Genomic DNA, 27,527 nt, shown 5'->3' on the forward strand with positions numbered 1-27,527 from the left:
GGCAGCTACCATTCAACGCACTGCAGATCTTCAGGGACGACACACCAGCTGAGGTTTGCTTGCTGTGCTGGCTGACCCATGAAACCTTCAAGGAAAAAACAGAGGGAGAACAGGAGGAAAGAGAGAGGAGAGAGATGGCACCATGCCTGCTGTTATAAAATACAGCCAGAAATAATGAATTCTTATGACTAAAACTGGTCAGTGCATGATGGCCTAACTCCTTTAGGAAACATATGGTCCACCATCATGGCAGCGCTTTATTCAAGCTTTAATCATGCCGTGCTTTCCAGGCTTGTGTTTCAAGTTGAAGTATGATGTTATCATACATCTGTGACTAAAAAAATGTATGTTTTCAGTCATTTCACAAACTGTCTACGCTTTTTCTTTTTCTTTTGTAGACACCAATCTTACATCGAACAACACTTAAGAAGTTTGACGAGCATGAGGATTAATGCTCCTTCTTGCGATGTGATGCTTGTATCTATCTCAAAGACATTAAGAGAACAAAGACGTTCAATCTTATGAGAGATGAGAATTGTACAGATGTATCAGAGAAATGGAGAACTAACCGCACTGTATTTATAGTTCAGGAGCTCCCCAGTGTGGTAACAAAGGAGAAGTACAGTCAAAGGTGGCATTTGAAATAGTTTTTTCCCCCTGATTTCACATACACCTTTTCATATATTAGGTTAAAAAGTAGTGCAATGATATAATTACAATATTTAGCCACAAAATTCTTTTTTCTGTATCTGCTGGGAGTTCCTACACAAAATTGGAAAACTGCAAAGCTATTTGAAATGTACTTTCTCCTAAACAAAAAAAAGTTAAAGTTAAACCAAAAAGTACACTGCAGTATACAAAAAAATAAAATCTGGTTGTGAAAAGACCTTCAAATAAACAAATGTGAACTCTTCTAACACTTCCAAATTAATTTAGCTTTTATTTAATCCCAAAATAACCGAACAACTTGTTTTCACTGCCCCCAAGAGGCTCACCTTTTGATATGGATGACAACATTTTAGCAAACCGCTGTTTATTTCAGTTCTGCTAGATGGCAAGCCTAGATTCACAAAACTCTCCTGAGATGTACATTACTGTCAGTTGCAGTTTGGTTAGGCACCAACACTCTTGGTTAGGTTTAACAAGAAAAACGTGGTTTGGGTTGAAATATCACGTCAATGTTGTGTTTCGGTTTCATACAGGACGCAAACTTCTCCCATGAGCAGAAACAACAGTTAGAAATCTCATAAGTGTTATGCAAATGTAGGGTTACTGTCTACACACATCTGTTTATTCCCCTTCCATGACATATTCAGAGCAACGTGTTATTCTTTGTGGTCGCTCCCCTTTTAGCTCCACTTTGGTCTCCACCACCTTCAAATGGAAACGTTTGATGCTTTAGCTACTAAATCTCTAAGTCTCCACAGTGTTTCACGGCTAGTCGCTAACTCCGCTAGCCTGCCTTTTGGTGCTGGGCAGGTAGTGTACAATCTGTTTTAGAGCTATTTATAGAAAACAGCTGCATGCTGCAGCTGGAAACACAGTTAAGTACAGTTAGAAAACAATGACCTGAAGGCATAAAACTGAGGGCAACTGCAGGATCAGGTGATAATTATCTATGACCCTATTTGCATTGCGTGTGACTAAACTGAACAAATAGAACACAACTGACTTACAGCATGTGGATGATGACATTTCAGAACAAAAACACACCAAATATAAAAGAGAACATCCCTTTTAATAGTTAAATACGGTCCATTCAATCAGAAAAAAAAAAATCCTCACAAACTAACATTCTTCATCCAAAGCTTACACTACAATCAGCTTCACTCTGAGATTAATGTGCTTTAAATTACCGCTTGGGCAGTGGCATTTGCAAAGAACAAGAGAGAGAGAGAAGACTGAGAAAAAAAAGAGGAGAGGAACAGCAAAGCAATATAAGGGAAGGAAAATGGATGCCAGGAGAGATGCTGAGAAGAAGAATAGGGAAAGCAAAAACAACAGCAGAAAATGGAGAGTGGGAGAGAGAGTCTGAGCTAAGTAAGGAGGGAGAGAGGAGACAGAACTTGAATTATTCTGCTGATTCACATAACACCAGAACATGGCCTAGTCAGCTAACAGCAAACAGTGGAGAGATCAGCTTTTTCTATTTGTCCCCACAGGGAACCTTCACAGCATTAAGAGACAAACCTGCCTACTGAAAGAGCTTCGGACGAAAACCTTAAAATCCCTGATGATACTTCTGATTGTAAATAAATTTGAGCTTTTGTTTCTGGTTTTTGGAATGCATATATATTAAGGCATGACTTCAAATACATTTTTACACTTTGGACTTTTTAAATCCTACAGCAACACAATTGAACACTTTGATTTCTTCTACAACTGGATCTAATGTAGGAAACGTTTCACCTGAATTCACGACAACGACAACTGAGAAAAGATGAGGCATTTCTACAAGAAGGAAAGTGAGTAAGGATAATTATCTCCATTAACAGTCAGGGTGTTTGTAGCCTAATGAGGCAGTGGAGGAGTAGAGCAGAGTCATCAGGGTGCAGGTGTGGGTGGTTTAAAGAGACCAGTCTTTCTGAAGTAGCGCACGATGAGAGGCACCGACACCAGAGTGATGCTGATGCGAGCTGGAGCGAAGAGCTTGTGGATGGCGTAGGCCAAGACAAATGTGCTCGTCCCTGCTGCCATTTTAGACCGAACGACCGCCTCACTGAAGCCCACTTTGCAAAGCACGGCCGCCATATCGATCCCACTGGGGAGATGAATGACACAGAAAAATGGTTAGAAGTACATAGGCGATCACTCACAAGTCGCCTTCTTACATTTTTCTTCTTATTAATTAGGAATATTAGTTATAATAATCACAAACATAATCAAAAACATAATAATGCAACATCTTGAGAAAAAACACCATTTGGACATGCAGCGATCATACAAACTCATGCAACATCTCAAAGAAAAACGTCAGGGGCTTCAGAGCCCGAAAATAAAATCCTAAAAGCCCAACACTGCTAGAACAGCTTCTCCTTGTTACCACTTAGCTTTTGCCCCTGTTCTGTTCCTTCCTTTGGTTCTGCCTATGTTGTTAGACTTGCAAGTCACGTTTATATCCACTAGGGGGAGCTGTGTTCAATAAATATTGTTGTGTAGCAGTTTATATTACAGCCTTTTGACCAAACTGATTAGCATATGAAGCACTGAAAGAATGAAAACACACAAACCAAAGAGCGTTTAACAAGCTTCATGCATCTCCGCCTTTATGAGACGGTTTTATAAGAGCCGTGGCATTTTTTAATCAGAACTGTTCCGGGACATAAATATGTAAAGAATGTGCTAACATGAGGCTTAGATCTGCTTCAATCAATACAGCATCCCTCTCATACACATTACCAGCTCTGTTACACTCTGCAAACTTCAGCTAAATATAAAGATCCATCTGCACCCTGACAACTGTTTACCCAGCATACAGCACCGCATTAGCAGGCCACATGCCCGGCCTCTGTGGACACACAGTGATAATGCTCAATGGTTGTTAGCTACAGAGTCAGCTTTCACTTTAAGGGCCATTATCTGCTATACAAGAAATCTCTAAGCTGTCAGATAATCTCTGCCAAGTCTCTCTGGTATTCAAGTCCCTGGCATGTGGCCAGACACACAGACAAGGGCCTAAAAAATGTCTGGACTGATACTCTTTTCCAAAACTAAAGCTGTGCTGTGCTGCTTGAGCTTTTCACTGTCTGTCACCATCAATGGAAGGTTTCAAAATGCACCACATAGTTGAATGTGGTATCAAAGATTTTAAATTCTGCATGTGCTGTTGTTGCAAAATGAGAAAATGAACTCATGTTTTATTCACACGCTCAACATGATTTTAGTGTCTGTCTGATTCAGTCGAGTAGTAGTATTTCAACAACAGCAGGGTTAGTATAATGTAGCTGACTGAGTGGACGTTTTCAAGAGCCCATACTTTGTTTCCTCTCCCATAACAGGTCCCATTTGCTGCCAATTTGCGCCAGACATTTTGCATTCCTGCAGTGTAAAAGCGGCCCATGGGTCAGTGATTTCCTGTGCCATCTTTAGGTTGAAAGAAAATGCTCTTACACTGCTGGATAATATCAGTAAGTGATGTTTGACGCATTCCAGTTATTTTTCTTCAACCTCCATCTGCTTTTATTCCAGTCAGTGATTTTCCCAAAATACTTTGAATATGTTGCCTCGTATAAGATCAATGTGGACTTTTATGGTCAGTAGAGGAATCTGTCCTTCTCCTACTGAGAGTTTTACTCTTTGATTTCCTGGGAATAATTCTCAGCAAGAAACATACATCACAAAACAAGACAATGGGACCAAACAAGGTCACGGTACAAATGTTTTAACAGTGTAAACATGTTTTAGGGGCTCATAAAAAGCTGAGGTTTGGGTTTACAATATGCTGGAAAAAAGGGGCACGGTATGGCGATTACCACCATCTCTGCTGTGGGTTAAGCCTGGATGACGAGCACTTTCAGTCCTGTCCTGTCTGTATTTTGGGATTGTCCCACCATTCCTATCACCTCTACCAAAACAGGAAGGGAGTGAAGCGTAAAGCCCGCTTCTTGCTTGTTTTGATTGGCTGCCGAGGTCAAGTGACATCAGTGAGCAGTCCAACTCTGTGCCTTGCTTGGTTGAAAACATTTTAACTTTTATGCACGCCTACAAACTGCTAGAAAAACATGACATGCAGCATGCGGGAGGAGTGCACACCAGCCACACCCTACTATGGAAAGACTGTTGCTGTGGTTTGGGACACGTTTTTACTATGATGTCTGCTTCGTGTGGATTTTTATTAAAGCAACATTATGCAACTTAAAAATATCTGATTTTATTATTTTTTATTGAATGGTGTCTTTGCTATTCCCATGCTGCGGCCCATGTGCCTTTTTCTGCACTCCATACCTCTTGGCTCCAGGTACAATCACCTGCAAGAAGTACATACTGTAATTCTTTACAGCACTAAGTTACACACCACCAACAATTTTTCTTGATGGAAATAAAGTGTGAACTATAGTTGCTGTTAGCTAATGTTAGCTCAGTTTGTAAGCTGAGCCGTCCAGACTGAGCTCAGAGCACCAGGAGACCGTTAGTGTTTGTACCACAGGTGTTTTGGACCTCTGGGTACAGAGGCAAAGAGACGGACGAGGAGACTGGAGGAAGTTAAGAAAAAAAGAGAGTGACTGAGCGAAAGGCTGCCTGACAAGAGTTAATCTAAGACTGTTTTTTAGTCTGTGGAGAGAACTTTGTGAAATAAAAGGCTGAAAGACAGACGGTGAACTGGCCTTCCTGCTCTTGGACTAGTAAGTAATATTAGCTGGCTGCTATATCTTGTTTTGTTGTACCTGCTTGATGATTGACTGTTAGTAAAGTTGTCAATCGCTATTTTTTTTATAGTAATACAATCATAACAAATACACATGTACAGCAAATGTAATAATCAATTTAATCAATTTAAATTATCTTTTTGGAAAAAATAGAAACTACGTGTGCACCTGTAGAAAAAGCAATAATCTGATGTTTGGTTACCTAGATATAAGGAGGTAGAACATTCCCAGAGACATGAGGGAGATGCAGATATGAAAGGAAACTCCAACTGCTCCATACTCTTTGAAGACTTTCTTTAGTTGCTGGGTCTTGTTGAGTTTTCCTCCCTCTGGCTCTGGCTCCCCTGGGGCATTTGCAGTAGATGAGGAAGTCATAGAGGCATCTTTTAAATGCTGTTCCTCCTGGACCCAAAAGAAAAGAAAAGAAAAAAGAGAAAAATAGAAGCAAGTGAGCAGGACAATATGTGATGGACGGCTGGATTGAAAATTAATCTCTGGAGAACATGTCTGACAAAAACAAAGACATGAATGGCAAAGAAGGACTGGATGAAAATTGTGGTGATAGTTTCCTCTCCGCATACAAAATGGTGACATTTTCCACATTCATATTCAACTGGTACTGCTCAAACTACAAAAAAAACTCAAAGATGGAAGCTCCACTTTTGGTTCACTGACATCAATTTTTGACAATCATTTGGATTTAAACATGCAGAAAAGCTAAAACAGACAATATTTCAATATCCACTTGAAGTATTCATATACTGTATACTTTATATGAATATTGTGGCCTTTTAACCTTAAAAATATCTAGGTTACTTCCATTTGCCTTCATAAAAAGATATTACTAAGCCCCTCTGAGGGCTAGAACAATGTCTGACTACACAATTTATCAAAACAAATGCCATAATCGCAGCAATGTTTATCTTTAGTCCAGGATTTCCTGATCCTCTGTAGAATCACTAAACAAAGCGTGCATGTTGGAGTACAAGTTGAGAAAACATCTGTCTTATTTTTAGGTTGCATATATACACAGTAAATGCATGCATCATCATAATACAAAAAAAACCCCACACTGTGCTGTGACTGTGTCATCTAGGTGAAAGTTGAGGTCAAAGAAATCCTGGATTTTACCATCTCTACTTATTGTGTAGCCAAGTCAGCTGATTAAACATAGACTGCTACTGTGTGTTTTAGGTAATTCACTTTATTTCTTGCCCTTTCACCTCTCAACAAAGTACATCACTCTCCTTTACAAAACACACACACACACACACACACACACACACAAAGAGCCTCTCATGAGTGCACAAACACACACATTACTATGTCCGTGACCTCTATACATACCACTCTCCAAGATGAACAAACAGTAGACATAATGCAGTTGTCCGACATGTAGCAGGAAGCAGGCAGGTCACTTCAGTGTGTGCTGGCAGTAAAACAATTTAGTGAACTACAACATACTCAACAACAACACCACAGTGCGTTGATGGTGCAGACTCAGGCAGTGAAGACCTGCAGCTTGTTTAAGAACAGTAAATAGACATACACACAACGCTCTGCCTCAGGGGCTTCATTTTACAGTAGCCATGCTTAATGCAGCAAAACCTGTACAACAGGTATGACAGCATGGTGTTTAATCAGACCAGGACTCAAGGTGACAGGTCGGGAGTCGTTTTTTTATATAAAAAGAAGACTAACACTGTCCAAACTCTTCACGTTTTAGAAATGCAATGTTTTTTTTTTTATATGTGACAAACAGGAATTTGCTCAGTACTGGATTGACTGTAAAAAGCTTTGTGGTGTTATAAAGCCATTTGGCGAAAGACAAAGACAAAAGACGAGCGCTTTATTGCTCATATTCAACTTCCCCTTGGCAGCAAGCAAACAAAAGGGAATCCTGTCCAGTAGTTCATTGTTCCAAGTTATTAAAAAGTATTTTCTGCCATGAGGAAACAATCTATCCTTGAGACAGAATGTAGCTTGAGCCTGTGTAGAATGAATCTATTTCTATTTTTACTGACATTGTACCCACAAAGGTGAGACAACTTAAGTACAAAGAATAGTGTCTACAGTGACTTCTTTTTATCAGGCAGTTTATCATTATTATTATTATTATGTTAGACTATAGCCAAGGTCAACAGTGATGAGGACATAATGTAGGCTGTATGTGAGCATACTATAATGATGATCATTTAGCAGAAATGAGCAGACGAAGGAAGACTAAAGGGGCAAAGCACTGCACTGAAATGTGTGAAGATTCACACCTAAAATATGTACAGCTTTATATTTATTGTACGATTGTTCTCCAAGCAAATGTGCTCCATTGTTTTGAGGTTTTGTAACTTGTTTTACAACTTCCACATGTTCATATTAGCTATTTGGACATGTGATGTTCACTGTCATGTGCAACATTTGGCCTAACATACAGTGACTTTCATTCATATCTGCCTAAGCCTTTTGTTTGCTTCCCTTACATTCTGCTTGCTTCAGGCTGCCTTCCCTTGTAGGGCTGAGTCACACAATTTATCAAGGGGAGAAGAAGACTAAAGGGAATAGGAGGAAAACAAGTTATCTTTTCTCTTCACTGCAATTTGTCTTGCTAGATTTTGGTCCAGACCCCCTGGGTGAAGCCATAGCCTTGGTGACGTATTCACTAGCCTGCCAACAATAGACAATAGAAAGGCCAGAGTGGGTGAGAGAGCAGGCCTTTGCTTTTCAGGGGAGAATCAGGCCAAGCTAAAAGTAAAAGGCATGCAGCAGTGTAGGAGGGTCATGTGAGCGAACGGCCAAAGGCAGTTGTGCCAGGGAGGGTGTATGGGAGGGGAACAGTGGTACTGCTGTGCCTGATAACAGCTTTTCAGAGGCATGAGGACACATGGAGATATACCAAGTCACAGCAGCATGCAAACACAGACAAAAGCACACTTGCATGCAAACATGTACAGAGGCAAAATGGGAAGGGAATTATGAGAGGCTGAAAACAAAAAAAGAGAGGCTAAACATGACTGTTGTCTTGTGTCAAGTTAGACGATAAAAGCTGAGCAAAACTAATCTACTGCTGCAGGCTGCATCCCGCAACAGAACAAGCACAAGTCCTAGTCCTCATCTTTTTTAAGTATGCTAAATTGGTGCTCTGCATACTAGAATGTATTTAGATCAGAAGTCAGTAATACCCACTCAGAACTATCAACTTCCTCCTCGTTCTGCCCAGTGACATAGTATAGTTAATGTGCTGAGCTTCAGCCTCTGTGAAGTGAAGCCGACGAGGAAGTGTCTTAAACCTGCATTCTTACTAAAGGTCAGCAGGGATCGGAGCCAATGGAGGCAATAAAAAGAAGTCAGAATGTATTGAGCTTTATGTAAAGTTTACCCTAGTAAGCTGTGACTGTATTTGCCATTTCTCGACCTCAAATGTTGTCAGAAATGTGCTTTAGTGCACTGCAATCCGAGTATGTTAACTATGGAGGTTGTTTTTTCCTGCTTCGTTGAAGTCAAAAACCAAGCACAGCGTGACTGGCAGCACGTTACCCAACAGCTGCACGCTCTCGTCCGAATGTGATCATTTCTGGTTAGCATTTAGCTCACAGCACTACTATGTCTAATACTGCAATCCACTGTACTCTGAAAAACAACCTTTGACATGTAGAAGTGCATTTAAACAGTCATTCAAGTTGGACTTGCAAGTTGGAAAACTGGGCAAGGTTCACCGAGGCAGAGACATTGATAAAACTCAGAAAGACTGAATAATGTGTAATAATTTAGAATACTGAATCATGATCTTATCGAATCGGGAAACAAGCACATCGTCCCAGCCCTATGGCGGCATTTGCAGTGAACTGTAGGCAGGATGCATTCCTCAGTTGTTGTTTTTTTTAACTATATATAGTGTTTCAGTTGTGAAACTACTTTGTAGTTGACATTCAGTTGATTTATGTTACTGAACAGGTGGTACTAGCCTGCTCCACTTTTTAAAAGGGTGCCAAATAGATCATTTTTTGTGGTTACAAACATCAGTTTGCTGGGGGCCATGTTCTTCTGAGCACATGTACTGAGATTAGTATTTAGATCACTATACACACACACACACACACACACACACACACACACACACACACACACACACACACACTTGGGACTATTGACTTGCAATGGATAGCAGAAGCCTTACAGAACATAGATAACAGAAGACACACCAGTATAACAGTGTTGTGCTCACTGCAGGTTCAAGTTCACCCACAATTTTTACTGCTCTGTAGTTGACTCACTATCAGAGCAGGTGTGTTTGGACAAAAGATCTCATGGGTTTGTATGAAAAGGAGGCAGTAAAACATGCAGTTTGAACAGTGACTCAGCATATGCTCCCTCTCACTCCTATCATGCCTGTAAATAACACTCATGCACGTTAATTATACATGAACTCCAGCGAGGCTCCTGCACATGCAGACTACCCACAACTGAGCGCGTCACGCAGTGTTGTATAACAAGCCTGCGTGCTTGTACGCATGAGGCCCGGGCAGGCGGGCAGGCGGGCAGGCAGCTTTCTGCATATTTTATGGGTTTGAGTTCAATCCTGGCACCACCGGGACACAAAGACTCTCCCACCAGTTGACAGACAGACTCGGACCTGTGTGCTCTTGTGAACTGGGCTGGAGGGGGGTCAGACAAACACTCGAGCTGAATAGTTTAAATTACCCCTTTGTTGTTGTCGGCCGTCTGCTCTTCGCCGGTGTCGCGCTTCTTCGTGGATGTGGCAGTGGTGTGCATGGTCCTGGTGGAGCAGTGTCGGCTGGAAACCCTCCAGTTACCTGTAAACAAAACATCACCCACCGGGAGCTCCCCTCTATTGCTGTAGCATGTGTTTGCATGAAGCAGCTGTCTGATGATATCAGATTTACTGGCGTCACTTTGCGCCTTTTTGGATGGATGTACCCAGTCCGAAATTACAAAACCAGACGAGGTGTCCCAGTTCTGGACGGGTTGCGGGTCCGGTTGTTGTTTCTTCAGGTGCGCACGAGTTGAATCGTGGACGGAGACACAGAAACACCGGCGTCCCTGAGACATGTAGTCCTTACGTAATGTCAAAGTGACGTCCCTCAGTCTGTTTGCTTTAACTTGCACTAGAAACGAGCCCGTTGACTTGAAAGCCTGATCCAGAGCCGCTGCTGCAGGCAACCTCCCTGTGCGACACAGAAACATTGTCCGCCCTGAAACCAGCTCCGTGTCTCCGGAGAAATATAAAAAGAAAAGAAAATAAATACAGCGGCTGAGTCGTTCAGAACAACTGATCAGGACTGTAAGTGTCTGTAAACATGCTGCCCTGTACCCTCCTGCCTTCCCCCGGACCGCTTGTTGACCGATTATCACCGACAGCCAATGAGGGCTGACGCGCAATCGCAGATAGTAAAGACTGGAGAGAAGGGAGGGGGTATTTAAAGGTGTAACCGTGTTCATTCTCACAATTGAGTTATATCATGAACAGTCCCTGGGGTGTATGTAACATGGTTCTAGAGCCAGGATTATTTTACAGTACAACTAGAGACCCCTATTCTTGACAGATGTTGTGAGGGGTCAAAGCAATTTCAGCAATTCATTAACTTATTTTAACCAGGCAGGTTTATATCCAGTTGTGTTATTTTTATTACAGTGAAGACCTGGTGCTAAGGAAAGAGGTCAAAGTTTTTAGACATGAAAAGAAACTGAAGATTAAAGGTCCAGTGCATTAGATTTGAACAACTCTATTTACATAACATGGTAGAAATAGAACATGATATGCATAACTATGTTTTCATTAGTATAAAAAATAATATTTCTTATGCTGTTGATTCCTTAGAATGAGCCTTTTATATCTACTAGTCACAGTTGTCCACCAGTTGTTGAAGTGCCCATGTTTCAACAGCAGCCCTGAGCTTATTTGGCTGCCACCATACAGTAGTTTCTCCTTCATGCAGGAGAGGGAGTGGAGTTCTTTGCAATCCGCAACTACACTACCAATGAATCCTACACACAGGTCCTTTAAATGGAAACGATTTCGTATTACACAATCTAGGCAAACAGTTCAGAAAAAGGAAAAAAGGTACATGTATGAGCATGCAGAAGGTACAACGAAGACAACACCGCAACTGCACATACTTATGATGAACAATACAGAATGTCCTAGTTTTCATTGTTGGCCCTTACTGTCTGTGTTTTTGGATGTAAATGTATGTTATGGGGAGATAAGTCCGGTCAAGCAGGACAAAGAAAAAGTTATTTTTAACTGTCAGCATGATGTTGCTATTTTTTACAGGTAAAGCCAAAACATTTTTTGTCTTATTTCCTCTTCTGGTTGAGGAAGTTGAGACATTTTAGAAGAAGCAGCATTACTACATGAAAAGATGTGTATATATATAATTTTACCTAAGTAGAAGTCCCAAAAATTGGAACCAAAATGTACTTGAAAAATAAGTAAAAATGCTAACCATCCCCACATCATTATCACGTTACAACAGTTTTTCAATATTTAAGCGGATTGAGGTGGAACTAATTTAAAGAACTTTATGTGTTATTGAGTACTTTAATCTATAAGAATAATAGTATTTTGTAACATAATCATTTGTTTTCAATGTAAAATCTTTAAAGTAGCTAGTAACTATATCTGTGGAGTAAAAACTACTATATTTCTTTGAGATGGAGTTGTAGAATAAAGAAGCATAAAATGGAAATTGTAAAAGTACCTCAAAAAATGAGTAGTACGGCTATAGTTTCGGAGTAAATGTGTGTTACTTTGCACCACTGCCTTTATGTTTCTCATGTAAATTTGCATACCTTTGCAAAAACAGATAGAAGTAATGTCTATTGGGGTTTTCATAAACCAGATAGAAAGGAAGTGGTGGGAGAGCACAAGATCAGAAACCTCACTCTACATACAGTATGCTTCAGTGTGAAAAAGTAAATATTTCTGAATCATGTCTGTGGTAATTGCTATCATGTGACAAACATGGTGTACTTTCAGATGTAAAGGGGTAATTCTATTCTGTGACATTTATAGCTCTTTTTGTCAAAAACGTTACAATTAGAAATGCACCGACACACTTGAAATAAAAGGCGAGAGAGAAAGTAGTGAGAGTGAGTAGGAGGTGAGATAAAGAAGAGGGTGGGATGTTTGGCAGGAAGCCACAAAAAACGTCCCACAGTTAGTTCAGCACCGGTGCCTCTGACCTTTCCTCGGGAGAGCCACAAGATCAACATTTGTGCACTTTTAACTCTCTTCATATTTGTGGTTGATTAAAGTATAGTTTTATTAGATAAGAATGAAACATTAATTTGCCAGTAGGGAACAACATTGAATGTGAATGTTTAAATTTGATGTTAGATATTTAAGTAGAGGTCAGATGTACTGTTAATGTGAACTACCTCCCACAGCCAGAAAGAAGGGGAAGAAGTTCACTCTAGTTCCTTATAAAGACTGAAGACAGCACATCCCCACACACAGCATGACATGGAAAAGGTGACTATTGTTGTGGAGAAATTGCTGAAGTCAAAGGTCAGTGGTGAGGTCAGGAAGGAAGAAAGCGTTCAGGAGCCTCTGATGTCTTACGCTGTATTATTTATTGACGCTTGGCCAAGGAGAACTAGAGACACTCTCAGAAGTGCCTGAGTCGATCTCACATTCTGCCGAACTCATCCTGGTGGATAGACTTTAAACCCCAAGATCACACCACAAATACTATACATCCAGAATTAGCCAAAGAAAATGTCTTTACACATGCAGGTGGTATTGTCAGCATATTCTAATCTGAAGACACAGATGTCTGTTTACGCAGATTGGAACCTCAACGGCAAGCTATCTATTATGTCTAGGAAGGTCTCTTCGACCCTGGCCACCACAGTGTTGAGATAGACTGGATAGAACCTAACCAAAGGATAGAAAATTCCATAACTATAATAATATTTTAGGTAAGAACTCATAACTCAACCATGACCTATGATTTGGGGTCACAAGCTGACATTGGTTTATTAAAAGGGCCCAAAAATTCACATTACTTTCACCTTTCAGCTAAATTTATCTGCAGGCTTATTTAGTGGTTTTCCTCTGAGAACACACTGTTCATTCAGTTTTTTAAGATGAAACTCTCATAGTAACACGTGTTACCTACACATCATTCATCTTCATTCAAATACAAAAACATGCTTGAATTGTCAAATGCACTTATTTCAACAGTACAATACTTTAGAACATCCATTCAGTTATTAAACATGGTGTTACTGGACAGATAGTCAACAGAGTAAATAATAAAATAGTTACTGTGACTGTGTCATTGCAGCAGTGGATTTTGAGTCTTGTTTCTACTGGTTTGCTTTCATGTTCCAGTAATTTGTCCACCTCCACATAGGATAAAAATAATCTGCTGTGGTCAGGGAGATTTCATAACCACTGAGTCACAGACATGTCAGTCCACAGTAGTGCCAAATGAAGCCATCCCAACTACACATCATCACTGTTCATGACTCACCCCATAAATCATATTTGTTTCGTCATATTTCTGATGAATGATTTTCCATCAGTGTTCAAACTGCACGTCACTGAGTGTTGCTTTTGATAGCACCATGACCTTTGTAAATAAGGGGCTGACGCAGAGGGAGGAGGACATACCAAAAACTGCAAAGGAAGGAAAAGTCAGAGCCCCGGTGACACACTTAGAAAATCAGTTTATTCAGGTTTAGTAAGATAAGTCTAACTTTTTGTGGACCCTTGTTAAAACTGAAGTTGTGCAGAGGCTTATACTGCATTCATAACTCAAATGAGTGGATCTCCCATTCATAAAGTGTGCAGTGTGTTCCTGGGGAAAACAATTTTAATAGGTACTGGGAAGAACTCGAAAAAATCTGCCATTAAAAAAATAACTGAAATCATTTTCTGACATGTTTGAGAGGTGACAAGACTTTTACTTACTTGTATTGTGATAATTGAAACATTACTGTTTTATAGAATGTGCTTTGTAAATTAATGATTCTCAGTAAATTGTAATTAAAAACTAAATTAGTCACTCAAGTTTTTCTTTTACATTTGAAGAGATAGAATAGTGGATCAGACCTCACTGAATGAAATGAATTTTCCATTTTTAAAGCGACACTTTTTTACCATAAAATAACAGCTTCATTATCCTTTTGGTGCTACACTGACTTGTCCTTGAGTGATTTGTGTCTTTGTCATCCCCAGTCTGTGCCCATACACCTGTTCTTACACTATGTTACTTTGGGCTCCGGGTACGCTAGAGTTTTCTGATGAACAGTAAAGAAAATTCATGTGAACTATTAACACTAACTAACTAACTAATAACATACTACCTTAACATCAGAGCACCAGGAGAGTGTTGGCCTTTACAATTGTAGCAAAGAAACTTTAGACTACTGGGAGGGGAAAGTTTTCAGGCCCGAAGCAGGTGTGGATGCTGACGGAGAGTGCTGTTAGTGTTGTGCTAGAACTGGAGCCAGGCGATAGTTCAATATAACTGGTCTCAGCAACTTCTATGGACATAGCAAATGGCCTAGGCAAAGAGACCAAAGAGGACAATAAAGAAAGAGAAAAGAAGAGAGCGAGAGCAAGAAGCTGATGGCTTACAAATCTTACATAATGTTACTTATATTTAGTATTTAATGATGTATATAAATAGCAGAAGAAGAGTTTACAGCCACCTATAACTGTGCTAACATTTGCTAATCAACCGTGAACACAAAGTACAGTATAGCTGTGGTTGATGAGATTATCATTAGTTTGGTTTTAAAAAACCCAAAAGTATTCGACAAATTTAAACAATTCATTCTGAGATACACAAATGTCTGTATCAGGGGATGACTACAGTTATTACAATTCATCCTGAGATACACAAATGTCTGTACAACATTTTATGCCAATCCATCGCCAGGTTGATGAGATATTTCAGTTGTGCTGGAATGGCTGGTGTTAATACCTTGGTTGGTAGTGTCAGACAGACAGACATTGACTTGCAGGTCTCCAACAGATCATGGGAATGAGGAAGAACCCACTGAGCCATCCCTCCATCCATCCGTTGTTTTTTGTGCAGCTCTTCTATCCATCTTCCATCAAGCTGGCAGGATGGTGAATAGCAGTGGCCTCCTCCCAGCACAGGCCCTCTTTCAGTCTTGCCATCCACCCTTCATTTGCATGCCTTCTTTATTTAATCAGTGCAAAGATCTCTACTTTCCATCCATCCCTCCCTCATGCTGGTCAGTGTCTAAACAACTCTTGGCATTGGTTCATTTTCCTACTTTATTCTCCACACTCGTGACCGCTTCTTTCAGTGCCTTCCATCATTATCATCCCTTCATTCATGTGGTCAGCAGGGGGGGTCAGTATATGTCTGTATGCTCTTTCTGGCACTGATCCACTTCACCCTTCAGTGAAGAGGACTAAAGCACTGGGACTGGAGCCAGCTGGCCTGGACTCAGTGTAGCTCAGGCACAATAGCAAAGCCAGGCTACACAGAGGAGGTTAATGCAGTGTGGATCATGTGTTTTCAGCACTATTGTCCTCATGTGTCTATATGCTTTAGACATACTGACTGTGTCCACTGGGAGCTTCTGTTGACATCCAACATTTGCTCAAGACACTGTGATACAAGACTAATCTAATATAGATGTTTGTCAAATTAGTACTGATTTCAAATCTCTGAGTCAGTAGGTGTTACTTACAATGTGACATCCTAATGTACTGTAAATACTGATAAGCCTGTCTATAAAATATAGAGAACTACAGTATATCCGTGTCAAAAGGTCACTCCCCTAAAATAAACAGCAATGAAACTGGAGATTGAAGAAACTGAGACAATGGCTGTTTCCATATAAATAGTTACAGTGCAGAAAGTACTTTATGTTAAATGTCAGGAAAGCAATCTCTAAAATGTGTCTCACAATAAACTTTGAGAAACATTAAATATTACCATCTCCAAACTGTCTTTTATATTCCCTAACCCAACTCTATTTGTCTGAGCAATGACTGCTGGGTGCAGCCTGTAGAAACATTGACCCCGCTGACCCTACAGCCACTGAATGAGAGTAAGTTCACAAAGAGAATGGAGAGAGAAAAAAAAAAAACACTGAAGGAAGCAGTTGATGCTGGGCCAAGACCCTGACAGCTGTGTGGTGAAGGACGGTCCAGCCTCTGCCTGTTTCAGAACAAAAAGGAGCTGTGGGGCAGAGAAAGCAGAGGTCTCAGGGTGAAATAAATTGTTGATGACCTTCATATGGCATGCAAATATGAGCTGCATGCAGAATCTGACTTTAGGAATAAAGTGTGAGGCTGTTTCTTTTATCAGCTGATGACTTTCTCAATCAACTGTTTGGTCTGTTTGGTGATGTCTTCAAATGTCTTATTTTATCCAACAAACAGATATTCAATCTACAAGAGATGTTTGACATTTCTGCTTGTGTCCAGGCCTGGATGGCACATTACAATTAAAATAGCAAGAAATCCATTGCACCCAAACACGCAACACAAAAGATCTTTACTAAATCAGAAGAGACCATGTAAAATTCTCAAAATATACCATTTATTCAAAATATGTTAATGCAACCATCAATATATTCCAGTAATTACAAAATCAGTAGTTTTTCGTCTTTATAATCTTATCCTTTATAGACGAGGCTTGCAGACAAACACAAGCTTTGATCTATATATATATACCATGAGAACACAGGGTACTTTTTAAACAGGTGACTGTCCCCTTTCTGGTGAACACTAACCAGGTCGCAGTTCAAAAATCACAATTCAGTGAGATTGAAATCCATTAATAAGGAGGCAAAACTGAGATTTAAATGGAGCAGCTCAAACATACATTAATTGGAATAACATTAATGAATTTTAGCTGACTCATAATAAGATGATGGATACTAAATGAGGAACCAAAAACAGGGGATACAGCAATCTCTTTGACCGTGACATAATTTGTACTTCCTCAAACTGAGTTGAAAAACAAACTCCTACCTATGACTTATGACCATGCAGACACTGGTCACCGCAACAGCAGGGGAAAAATATTAAATATGACATTGATACCTGGGTGCACTCCACTTTACAGATAGATTTAAGACTGCTGGACTACTAAGGAGGTCTACATTGACTCACAGTTTACTCCTCGACAACCGAATGCTTGCTAACACTGTTCATTGTTAATCAAAGTGGGTAATTGTTTTTTCCTATATGTTTAACAGTAACAACACAGACATGTAAATGCAGTTCATGGGAACAGATAAGGGGATACTAATACAAACATATTTACAAATGCATCTGTACAAATATTTGACACTGTACAGTCGATGTTGTGGGGATAAAGTGATAGTGGCATTGTTGGTAATCACATGTTTAAAAGGGTTGGCCATCAGAAACTATTTATAACAGCAAAGAGGACCCAAAGTTTGTGTCCTATATATATATATATAATAAATTATATATATATTTATTAAAACATGAAAGACTCTTTGGCACTAACAAGGAGATTAGAGGAGCTGTTATTAGACAAAAGGAGTAGTTCAACCTTTTAGGAAATATGTTTATTTGCTTTCTTGCTGACAGTAAGACGAGCAGGTAGCAGGTTGACACCACTCTCATGTCTGAGCTGATTGGCTTACCTTAGCACAAAAACTGGTAACACAGGAAACTGCTAACCTGACTCAGTGAAAAAGAAAACTGCTTACAGCCAGGTCCATGGCTTGTTATTGTACATGCTAGCTCAAGAGAAAAGGCTTCCTGGGCCACTTTATGGAACAAAGCCATTGCTTGTGCTATAAGTCAAAAAATTGTTTCTGAAAAAGGTCTGTTAAATCATTATCTGTACAAAAACCACAGAACCCAGCCAAGAAAGACTTGTTTCCACTTTTTTGCAGTCTCTAAGCTAAGCTAACTGGCCACTGCCTCCAGCTACACATTAAACTTACAAACCAGAGTGTTCTCTCGATCTTCTCCTCTAACTATAAGCAAGAAAGCATGTAAGCATATTTCTCGAAATGTCAAACCATTCTTTTATTAGTTAAGCAGAGAAACCGCTTCTAGCATTTGTTTATAGGTTGGCAAGTTTATAATTTGTGTTGACATAATGGTGCGGGCTTACTAAAGACCGAATCCATGTGTGGATTAATATGTAATGAGGCAAGCATAGAGTCAATGTGTATCTTCAGAAAACTCATACTATACTCACAATAATTCATTACATAACATTTACAATTTTTGTTAACAAATACAGTGACTGGCAGAAGATAAAGCCACACAATGGCCACCAGAAAAACAACAACAACAACAAAAAAACACAACATAAACAAATAACACTGTTATTTGTAGTGACACAAATATGAAATCCATCCCAACAGGATGACTTGTTTGTGTGATTTTAATAGCATGTACATATAGTAGACAGAAACCCTTACTACACTTCATCAGTTGAACGTTTTTCATGTCAGAAGGTGCTTTGCTGGAAGACGCTCCAGCTCATCTTATATTGCATTCACACTCTCCACACACCATCCAAATAATAAATACACTCAACTTTAGGAAACATGTTTTTTTGTTTGTTTGTTTGTTTTTACACATTGCATTAATTACATAAATAAAGAAATGTACAGTAATTTTCAACCATGTTTGCTTAAATTATCTAAACAAGTGAGCACAAAGTGGATTGTGCATAAAACAGAGCATGACCTGTCAGTTCAGGGTTTATATGAGAGGACGGTGAGATGACGTTTAACAGAATATAGTGACAGTCTCTCAAACACTAGTGCACTACTATACTTCCTATTATCTCTTGCTGTAGAAGTACACTTCCTGAATATTTTAACACTGTTTTATGGCATTCCTTCCCTTTACTTATGCAGGCAGCATTTTAACATGATCAATACTTCAAAAAAGATGTCACAGATCTCTTTTTGCTACTTTTCGCTGCTTCTGATATGTTGTAGCACAACATGATGTGACACATCTGGACCGTTCTGTGATGGCCTTTCTGCACATTTGAAAATGGCAAGAATGTGACAAAAAAAACAGAACAATGTGGTTTCACAACAACGAGAGCTTGTCCTGCTGTTTAATTACATGATAACCATCCCATATGTAGGGTAAAAAAATCTCTTCCATCTTCATATCTGAAGGCAGAACATGCACCTTGTACCTTGAATTCTTTTCTACTGTCCTGATTCAAAATTTTTGATACGTTCCAGGTGAAAAGCTTAAAAAAAACTGTCCACACCCTTATTCCTAAAGGTGCATAGGGACAGAGTGACAGCTTCTTGCGCTCTTTCTATGCGTTTGTAGAGAGACTCCATATATGAGAAGGAATTTAATCCATGTGACAAAAGTGGCACTGCTCAGTTCCTCTCCTTTTTCTGCTACACTTAAAGCATGCCTGAGTTTGGGGAAGGTGTCTCATGGCAGGGAGGTTAGGATAAGTTTCTACACCTTCTTCAGGCGAGCCGTCATCTCTGGAAGAAGTTTAAAGGGGAGGAATAGGACGTCAAAAGATTACACTCTCTCCTTCCTCTCCTCCCTTCTACAGCACGTTGTTCATTTCCCTCCTCTCTGTGCAAACACTTTCTGTTCCGTTAACATTCACATGACCTGGGCGCTATGACACGCAGCAGCAGGTCCGCATCTTCGGCTGCTCTTCCTCTATTGGCTGCTTGAATTTGAGGAGCGGCGGGTCTCCACTGGCCGGCGTGTAGTACACCGCGCTGCCATTGGAGGAGACCAGTGGCATGCGGGGGTCTTCGGAGTTGGTTTTGGCATCAGTGAAGGAGTCTGTGGAGCCGTTACCTAGGTGACCGTTGAACAAGGGGTGATTCAACAATTTGGCAGCAGCCCTCTGTTTCTTGAGCTCCGACAGAGTTTGAGCACGCTCTCTCGGCCAGGCTTCCTCCTGGGTGGGCTGAGTGGTGATGACCCCGCCCTTATCAGATGATGGCGCATTGCCGTTGGAGGGCTGTTGCGGCGGCGTAGACGTTTTTGTGGAGATGAGGCCGTTTTGTTTGCTGTTGCCATCTTTGAGGATGGTGGGCAGCTTGGGCTTGTCTGGCAGCTCCACAGCTTCGACTGGCTTGACCTGCAGGACATCGATAAAGACGACTTTAATCCTGCTATAATGCTTCTCTTTGGAGGATTAAATATGTGTTCACTGACTCTGTATGGGGAAAATCAGATATCTTTCATCTGGTTCTTAGGCTACCAAGCACAGATAAAATGAGATGTAAGGCTAATTGTTTTGTCTAAGTCTACCCTCAGAAATTATTTTGTGACACTGTCATCAATGTACTTACTATTTCAGATCATTACTTTCTACAAATCCCTTAAAGCCTTTTGATAACCAGTTGATAATGTGCCTCAATATGCTGCAGACAGCATTTTTTCTAGTAGAGGAAAAGCAACTGTCGCACACTATTCCTCATTCCTCATCTCTGCTGCATTCTTATCTATTGACTCTACTGATGGTGGAGGATTGTGTTGCACATTTTTTTCCATTGTGGGTTTCTTCCTGTGTGACTGGTTTTAAGGAAACATCTTTAGCTCTGATACACGTATACCAAAACCTGACATTTAAGCTCTTCATGTGTGGGAGGGATGATTATATTTCTGATATTAAAAATGTCTTTTTAGTTGTGCTAAAAATATCTCAATGAACTCATGTCAGGTCGTATGTGTCTGGCAAATTATGTGCAGGAACACAGAGGATGAATTCAGAAATGCTATGTTTGAAATTGTGATGTGATGTACAACTAATCATAGGTTTATCTAATTCTAGAAAAATAGTAAACAAGAATAAAAGATGAATGACCTGAAGACTTACATGCACCACCTGGATATTCTCCTGATCAGATTCTTTCTCCTTTTCATCCTCCTCCTCCCTGCCTCCCCTCCAAACAATGGCCTCCGTCTCGTACTCTTTTCGGCACAAGTTGTGTCTGTCTGACAGGCTGGCTCGCCGCACCACTTTTCTGTAGACACAGCAGTTTCCAGTGAGATAATAGCATTTGGCAGAAAAGCAGAAAACAACGGCAACAAAAAAGAATAAAGCATTTTCTAAACTTAATTACAATTTCTACAATACTTATTACTCTAAATAATACTGTCTGGATTTGCTTAGACTTCTCAAGTTTGGAGTATGCACATCCAAAAATCATTGACAAAAACTCTACAGAGAGCAGAACTGAGACAAAACACTGTAGTGATGGCTCCCTTTATCATAAAGGATTTCTCTAAGATTGAAATGAAGGAGGGGGGGGCACCACCCGTAGTAGCAGCAGTCACACCAGCAGATGTCAGCACTTACCCACGACTGCCTGCACTGGACGTTCGCCTACACAGTGAGGTTTTGTGTTTGAGCTGTGACTTCATGATAATATCATGTTTGTGTTTCAGGTCCAGCAGGATAGCTCTGAACTCCTCATCCTCACACAGATCTTGAGATGAGAAGGAAATGTCAGCTTTTATTTTGTAAGTGTCATGCTTTGCTGCTCTCTTATAAAATAAAAGAACAAAACCAAGATTACGAAAACTTATTTGTTTAGATTCTCTTTAGCAATGTCACCAATATCTCATACTGACTGTCAACATCACTGGTTGCATTGATAAGAGAGTGTTTGGGTGTAAATATACCTATAGGGGTCTCCTCAAGGAAGGTCTTGGCATTGAGACTGGCTCCATGAGACACTAGCAGCTCTGCCACATGCATCTGAAACCACAACAATAACAACAGGAGCAAATTATGTTAATGGTTTCAAAAGCCTTTGTATGTGCGAGCTTATCTGTTTCCTGCTTCCTGTTATGTTTACCTTACCTGACCCCAGCATGCTGCAGCATGAAGAGGTTGCCATCCATCTGAATCTCTCAGGTCCATGCGAGCTCCCGCCTCCAGCAGCAGCTCTGCAGCCTGCACGTAGCCATTTGCTGCTGCAATGTGGAGCTGCAAGGACAGAGGGGGGACAATGATTTGGATTTGCATTGCACAGGATTTTCAATAGATTATGCGCTGTGCATAAAACCCCATATGGATTTCACAATGAAGCCACGATTTTAGATGCCAAAGAATAATGTACTACTAACTCAAACATGCTGACCGTATAAGACATCAGAAATTTACTTGCATCCAAGTCTGGGGATGTGGGAGCAGCACTGGGCACCTTCGATCAATAATGTTTTGTTGATCTAGGTCCACAGTGTTGTAAAAAGGCTCTGCCATCATTTCAAGCTGATGGAGGTTTTGGCTAAAAACTGATCCTCCTAGCCTGAGAATACACACTCTACAGGTGAGGAAACATTTAAACAGGAGCTGAAAAGAGTGAATCACTGCACACCTTTTATTCCACAAAGGACTCAGGCTGGAATCGAATCGGGCTTACCACACTAAGTACTTGATGCATGAGGCGTATGCTCTACCAGGTGAGCCACTACTATATTAACTCAGTTAATAGTTATCGTAAGTTCAAGGAAGACCAACAAAGTTCCCAGTGCCACAGATGACTTTTTCAAATAGCTTGTTTTGACTGATTTGCTTGAATAAATGACTATGAGTAAATATGTCTGAATGCGATCTAGACATATTTGTGATCTAGAGAGTACACAATAATTTTCAGCAACTTTATGGACACAAAAGAAGAAAACTACAAGCTCAGCAAGAACATAACACTTGTTATTGCTGTTGTTGTTTGCCTGCAAATCACTGTGAATCACACACACACACACACACACACACACACACACACACACACACACACACACACACACACACACACACACACACACACAACCTATTTCATCTGTATCAGGAATAAAACCTGATGAATTTCTCAGGCAATAACTTTACACCCCAGTAAAATACAAACCTCAAATGTAGCAGGTCTAAAATAACAAGAAGGTTAGTGTTACTGGAGAGACAGAGAGAGAACATTCTCAACATAAGATCCACCATTATTGATCCTCATGCGGAAATAAGGATGTACTGTAACTGGCAGAGGAAAATCGCAGCCTTGTGCGCTGCAGGGGCTCGGACACATGCACTTGATATGGTGATTTCCATTGTAATGACTCCACACAATAAAATGGTACTACACTAGAAGGAATGCAAAAAGAAAGAGAGGGGGAGACAGTGCTACATGTTTGTGATTTGTACTGCAGCATTTTAAATGTCTTTTTTTATGAACAGCTTTTTCATGACTGTTTTTTAACCCACAGTAAATGCATATGCAGCAAAACATCTGAAGATAACTGGAAAGCAGAGCGTAAAGGCTTTCATAGCACATCAGTTATCTCAATAGCTCCTTGATTTTCAAGTACCGGACATGTTTCAGTGGATGTTTAGCGGAGATGCTACAATAAGAGGACATCTTCAAAGCATTTCAGGAATATTATGGTTTACCAGTTCCTGAAAGGCCCGGGTCTGTGTAGTATTATTGCCTTCTGGCTGGTGCTGAGGATGAATGAGACACATTGCTGCAGAGCAGCATCTCTCATAGTAAAGCAAAATTGAGAATAACTTCAGGTTTCTTTATTATTTGTCCAGGGACACAGTTCATGGCAGTATTCTGACATACTGATGTCTAGCACGTGATATATACCTTCTTAGTTCAGCATGTTTGCATACTAGATTAACATTTAGCACAAAGTGCAGCTGAGGCTGATGAGAATGTTATTAGTTTTACAGCTATTTTTTTCATAAAGTACTGGACAATGAATTTGAACATTTGAAAGGGATCACCAAAGTTATTACAACTCACCCTGAAAAGGTCATGATTTATCAGATTTAATGCCACTCTATCTAAAACTTTTTGACAAAACTAAAAATGTCAGCCTCATGGCGGAGCTAGAGGAAAAGTCAGGCAATCACCAAAGTCATTGTTGACATATTTCCATCTGGACCAAAGTGGTGGACTGACAAACACTGCTATCCCGAGGGCCAAACTGATAGCACGACAAATGAATGAATGAAAAACTATAAGCGTCATAATATGATGTGCATTTCAGATTCCTCTCACAGTTTCATTGGCAGCCTTTCTGGGGTATACCTTACCTCTTGCTGGCATAAGCTTACTCTGTCTTATCCAGTTTTTGGCTAACTCTGTCTGAAGACATGCCCTTTAGGGGAACTGGAAACTTTTGAATTGCCGGTAGGTGTGATTGTGAAGGTGTTTGGATCCGTCTATGTTTGTGTTAGCTGTGTAGGGGACTGACCACCTGTTCAGGATTTCCCCTGTGACTGTTAGTGTGTTTAGAGGACAGATAACCTATGCCTTATATGCTGCATTCCCTGTTTATTTTCAATGCATTCTGTAAAGCACTTTGTTTATGCCTGTCTAGATACAACAATTATTATTTTTACAATGTTTGTGACATAAATTAATATTTTTTTCACACCAACATACTGTAAGTTGTACTTCCTTACTACCTCTTGATTGATAAATAATTTATTTGCAGTGGTGGAAAAAAAAGTATCTGGGTATTGAACAGTGTAAAAATACTCTATTACAATGGAAAGCCAAGTGAAATTGAAAATCTTCAGTAAAAGTAAAAAATAAACTTAGAAGTGCCAAAATAAAAGCACAGATACATAATGGACCATTTCAGAATAATATATATTACTAGATAATAATGAGTATAGTATAATGTGTATTTATACAGTATATCACTTTAATGTTGCAGCTGATAAAGGTGATGCTAATTTGAATAACTGTATATATGTCACAATGCGGTGAAGTCAAGCTGGGTTTTTGTTCTGTGTTGTCATTTCCTGTTTTATTTTGAAAAGTAACTCTCCTCTCGTTTCAGGTCACTTGCCCTTCCTCATGTGTCACCGGTCTGATGGTCTTCCCTGATTTCCGATTGTGTCCACCTGTTCCCCATTAACTCCATGTGTTCATATAGTCTGCATCTCCCTTTGTCTTGTTGCCAGTGTGTTTCGTCCACCACAGCCCTTGATCCAAGTATTTCTTCAAGCCTGTTTTCGCCTCAGCGCGTCCTCGAAAGAGTGTTTTTGCTTTGTTTTTTTCATAGTTCAGTTTAGAGTTTTCCATTGTTAGATTTTCAGTTCAGCCTTTTATTTTTCCTCTTAGGAGTGACTTTTATTTCTTGCCCTTAGATTAGTCTGCCTTCAGTTTTAGGAGTGATTTTTAGTTTAGCTATTTCTTTATTAGATTAGGTTATCCTCTGGCGTCTTTTGTTTGAACTAGTGTTTTCGTAGTCATAGATAGTTTAAGTGGTACTTCTCCGACTGGAGCGATTATTTTGCTACCTTCCATAGCCGTTTATTTTGCTCTCCTTAGAGCCGTAGTTTTCATAGCTTTGTCATAGCCTTAGTAGTTTTCATAGCCCGTTTTGTTTCATCACTTTTGTAAGAGGCATGCCTTGCTGCCACTCAATAAAGCCTGCTGGTTTTTGACACTACCTCTGCGCCGGAGTCCTGTGTCCTAGTCTTGTTCTTGACAATATACTGCTGTCAGCCTATAATAATATATCAGAACTTATTTGTTGATTAATTTAAATAAAATCTGCAATGGAACTAGAAAGTAAGGCTGTCAAATGAAGGTTGTGAAGTAAAGAGCACAATATTTTAAAATGTAGTGGAATATAAGTATAAAGTACCACAAAATGGAAATCCTCAAGTTAGTACAAGTAGGCCTACCTCAAAATTGTACTTAGTTGAGTAAATGTACTTAGTACTCATTCCACCCCTGTCTGCATCAGTTAAATGAAACTGGGATACCTTTATGAATTGTCAAATAAACTGTTAATCCTCTCAGAGTTTGATCAAACCCCCGTTTTCAACCACAGGAGATGAAAACCATTGTTCCTGCACATCAAAACAAGGACACAACATGCATATCAGTGGAAAACAAAAGATTAACCTTACATAACTTCCTACCAGTTCCAGGTCTCTTCCTCTCTTCTTTGCCAGAGATTTTAATAAGGCATGCTCCAGTTTGCTTCATCATGCTCGAATGAAGATTAACAGAACGCATAAAGCAGGGAGACAAGCAGCTCAATCAGACAATCTGTGGTAAGACTAAGGCTTAACAGGGTTATTTTGGGTTACTACTATGTACCCTTGCTATTTCCATCCAGTGATCTGTCAGTGTGTTGCCTCATCGTCCCTAAAATAATAAAGGCTTCATTAAGGCATCTGAGTATATATACATAGAGTATATATATTCTGACATATACCACTTCACTCAGGAAATTATATGACAGCAAGTCTTTGTACTCTATTTGACTGATTAATACATCAGTGACCACTTTAAGTACACTGCCCCAATAATACAAAAACAAAAGACTACACGGAAGTGTGCGGCTGGGACTTAGTATAAAAAAAAATTCCCATGCATGTCATGAATCTTACATAACCAGAATGAACATACAAGAATGAAAGCACGATTCAAAAACAAAAAGGAAATGACAGATGTCCAATTAATGCTGACATGTCCAATGAAAAGGAGTTTGACTGTTGACTCATATCTATGAGGTCGAACCACTAAATATATTGAGTTTTCAATTCTAAAAGCTACAATAACAATAACATCCTGGTACTGAGTGGAAGTAAAGCGATTTATGATTGATTGTCGTTCTAGGAACAGTATCCAGAGGCTAACAAGCGACACTAAAAGAGTGTCCTGTCTGACAGTAATACATGAACACATCTGGTGAAACCTGTAGCCCCCCAAGCATTCTTTTCAGTACATATTAAGTAGTTTGGCACATTCAGGAAATGTGTCTAGAGCAGGTCAGGGATGTATCACCAGCAGGCTAGTCAGTTCAACTGTCATGACCATACAGTTTGTGTACCGTTTAAGTCTACAATGTTCCCATTTTGGACGGCTTACCGATGCAATCCAAAGCAACTGTGCCTCATGAGTCTATTTTGTCTGAATTTAGCTCAAAGCACCAACGCTAAGCTTTGTTTATTGCACATAATAAACACAGCTTCACATTCTTTTCACATTTTTCTTTGTTTTGCCGCCATATTTATTAATTTCACGAATCATTATGTTTGAAGCGTTTATCTTTTGTTTAAAATTCAATCATTTCTTACTAATATGCATATCTGTTTTTCTGTAAATGCAATCTTTATGCTTGTTTATTGGGCTCATGGTGGATTGTGGTTCATTTCAGACATCTGTGAGTATGTGTGTATC

General features: G+C 39.8%; 2 protein-coding genes across 3 annotated transcripts in view; both read right to left on the minus strand.

The window, feature by feature from the left end:
* Nucleotides 1–1,820: 1,820 nt before the first annotated feature.
* fam210b (family with sequence similarity 210 member B) lies at nt 1,821–10,764 on the minus strand. The gene is made up of 3 exons (XM_010732123.3): nt 10,062–10,764; nt 5,569–5,768; nt 1,821–2,761 (listed from the first exon to the last, which is right to left on the minus strand). Exons 1-3 carry the CDS (start codon nt 10,563–10,565, stop codon nt 2,545–2,547), a joined length of 921 nt encoding a protein of 306 aa, XP_010730425.3. The 5' UTR covers nt 10,566–10,764; the 3' UTR covers nt 1,821–2,544.
* Nucleotides 10,765–18,362: 7,598 nt separating this feature from the next.
* The window catches only part of ppp1r16b (protein phosphatase 1, regulatory subunit 16B), an 82,550-nt gene continuing 73,385 nt past the window's right edge, over nt 18,363–27,527 (minus strand). For both annotated transcript variants that reach the window (XM_010732125.3, XM_010732124.3), the window contains exons 7-11: nt 22,184–22,309; nt 22,003–22,078; nt 21,677–21,806; nt 21,194–21,341; nt 18,363–20,452 (exon numbers count right to left, since the gene is read on the minus strand). In XM_010732125.3, the coding sequence (XP_010730427.3) occupies nt 19,979–20,452; nt 21,194–21,341; nt 21,677–21,806; nt 22,003–22,078; nt 22,184–22,309 (954 nt within the window). In that variant the 3' untranslated portion in view covers nt 18,363–19,978. The remainder of the gene's footprint in view (nt 20,453–21,193; nt 21,342–21,676; nt 21,807–22,002; nt 22,079–22,183; nt 22,310–27,527) is intronic.

This window comes from Larimichthys crocea, chromosome VI, assembly GCF_000972845.2.
Source record: "Larimichthys crocea isolate SSNF chromosome VI, L_crocea_2.0, whole genome shotgun sequence".
Taxonomy (NCBI): domain Eukaryota; kingdom Metazoa; phylum Chordata; class Actinopteri; family Sciaenidae; genus Larimichthys; species Larimichthys crocea.

Excerpts from the sequence above, each read along its gene's own strand:
- fam210b (XM_010732123.3), bottom strand. The coding sequence starts at position 10,565 with ATGTTTCTGTGTCGCACAGGGAGGTTGCCTGCAGCAGCGGCTCTGGAT. Across the intron at positions 5,769-10,061 it reads CGGCCGACAACAACAAAGGG|GAGGAACAGCATTTAAAAGA; the intron begins GTAATTTAAACT and ends TTTTGGGTCCAG. Across the intron at positions 2,762-5,568 it reads TTCTACCTCCTTATATCTAG|TGGGATCGATATGGCGGCCG; the intron begins GTAACCAAACAT and ends TCATCTCCCCAG.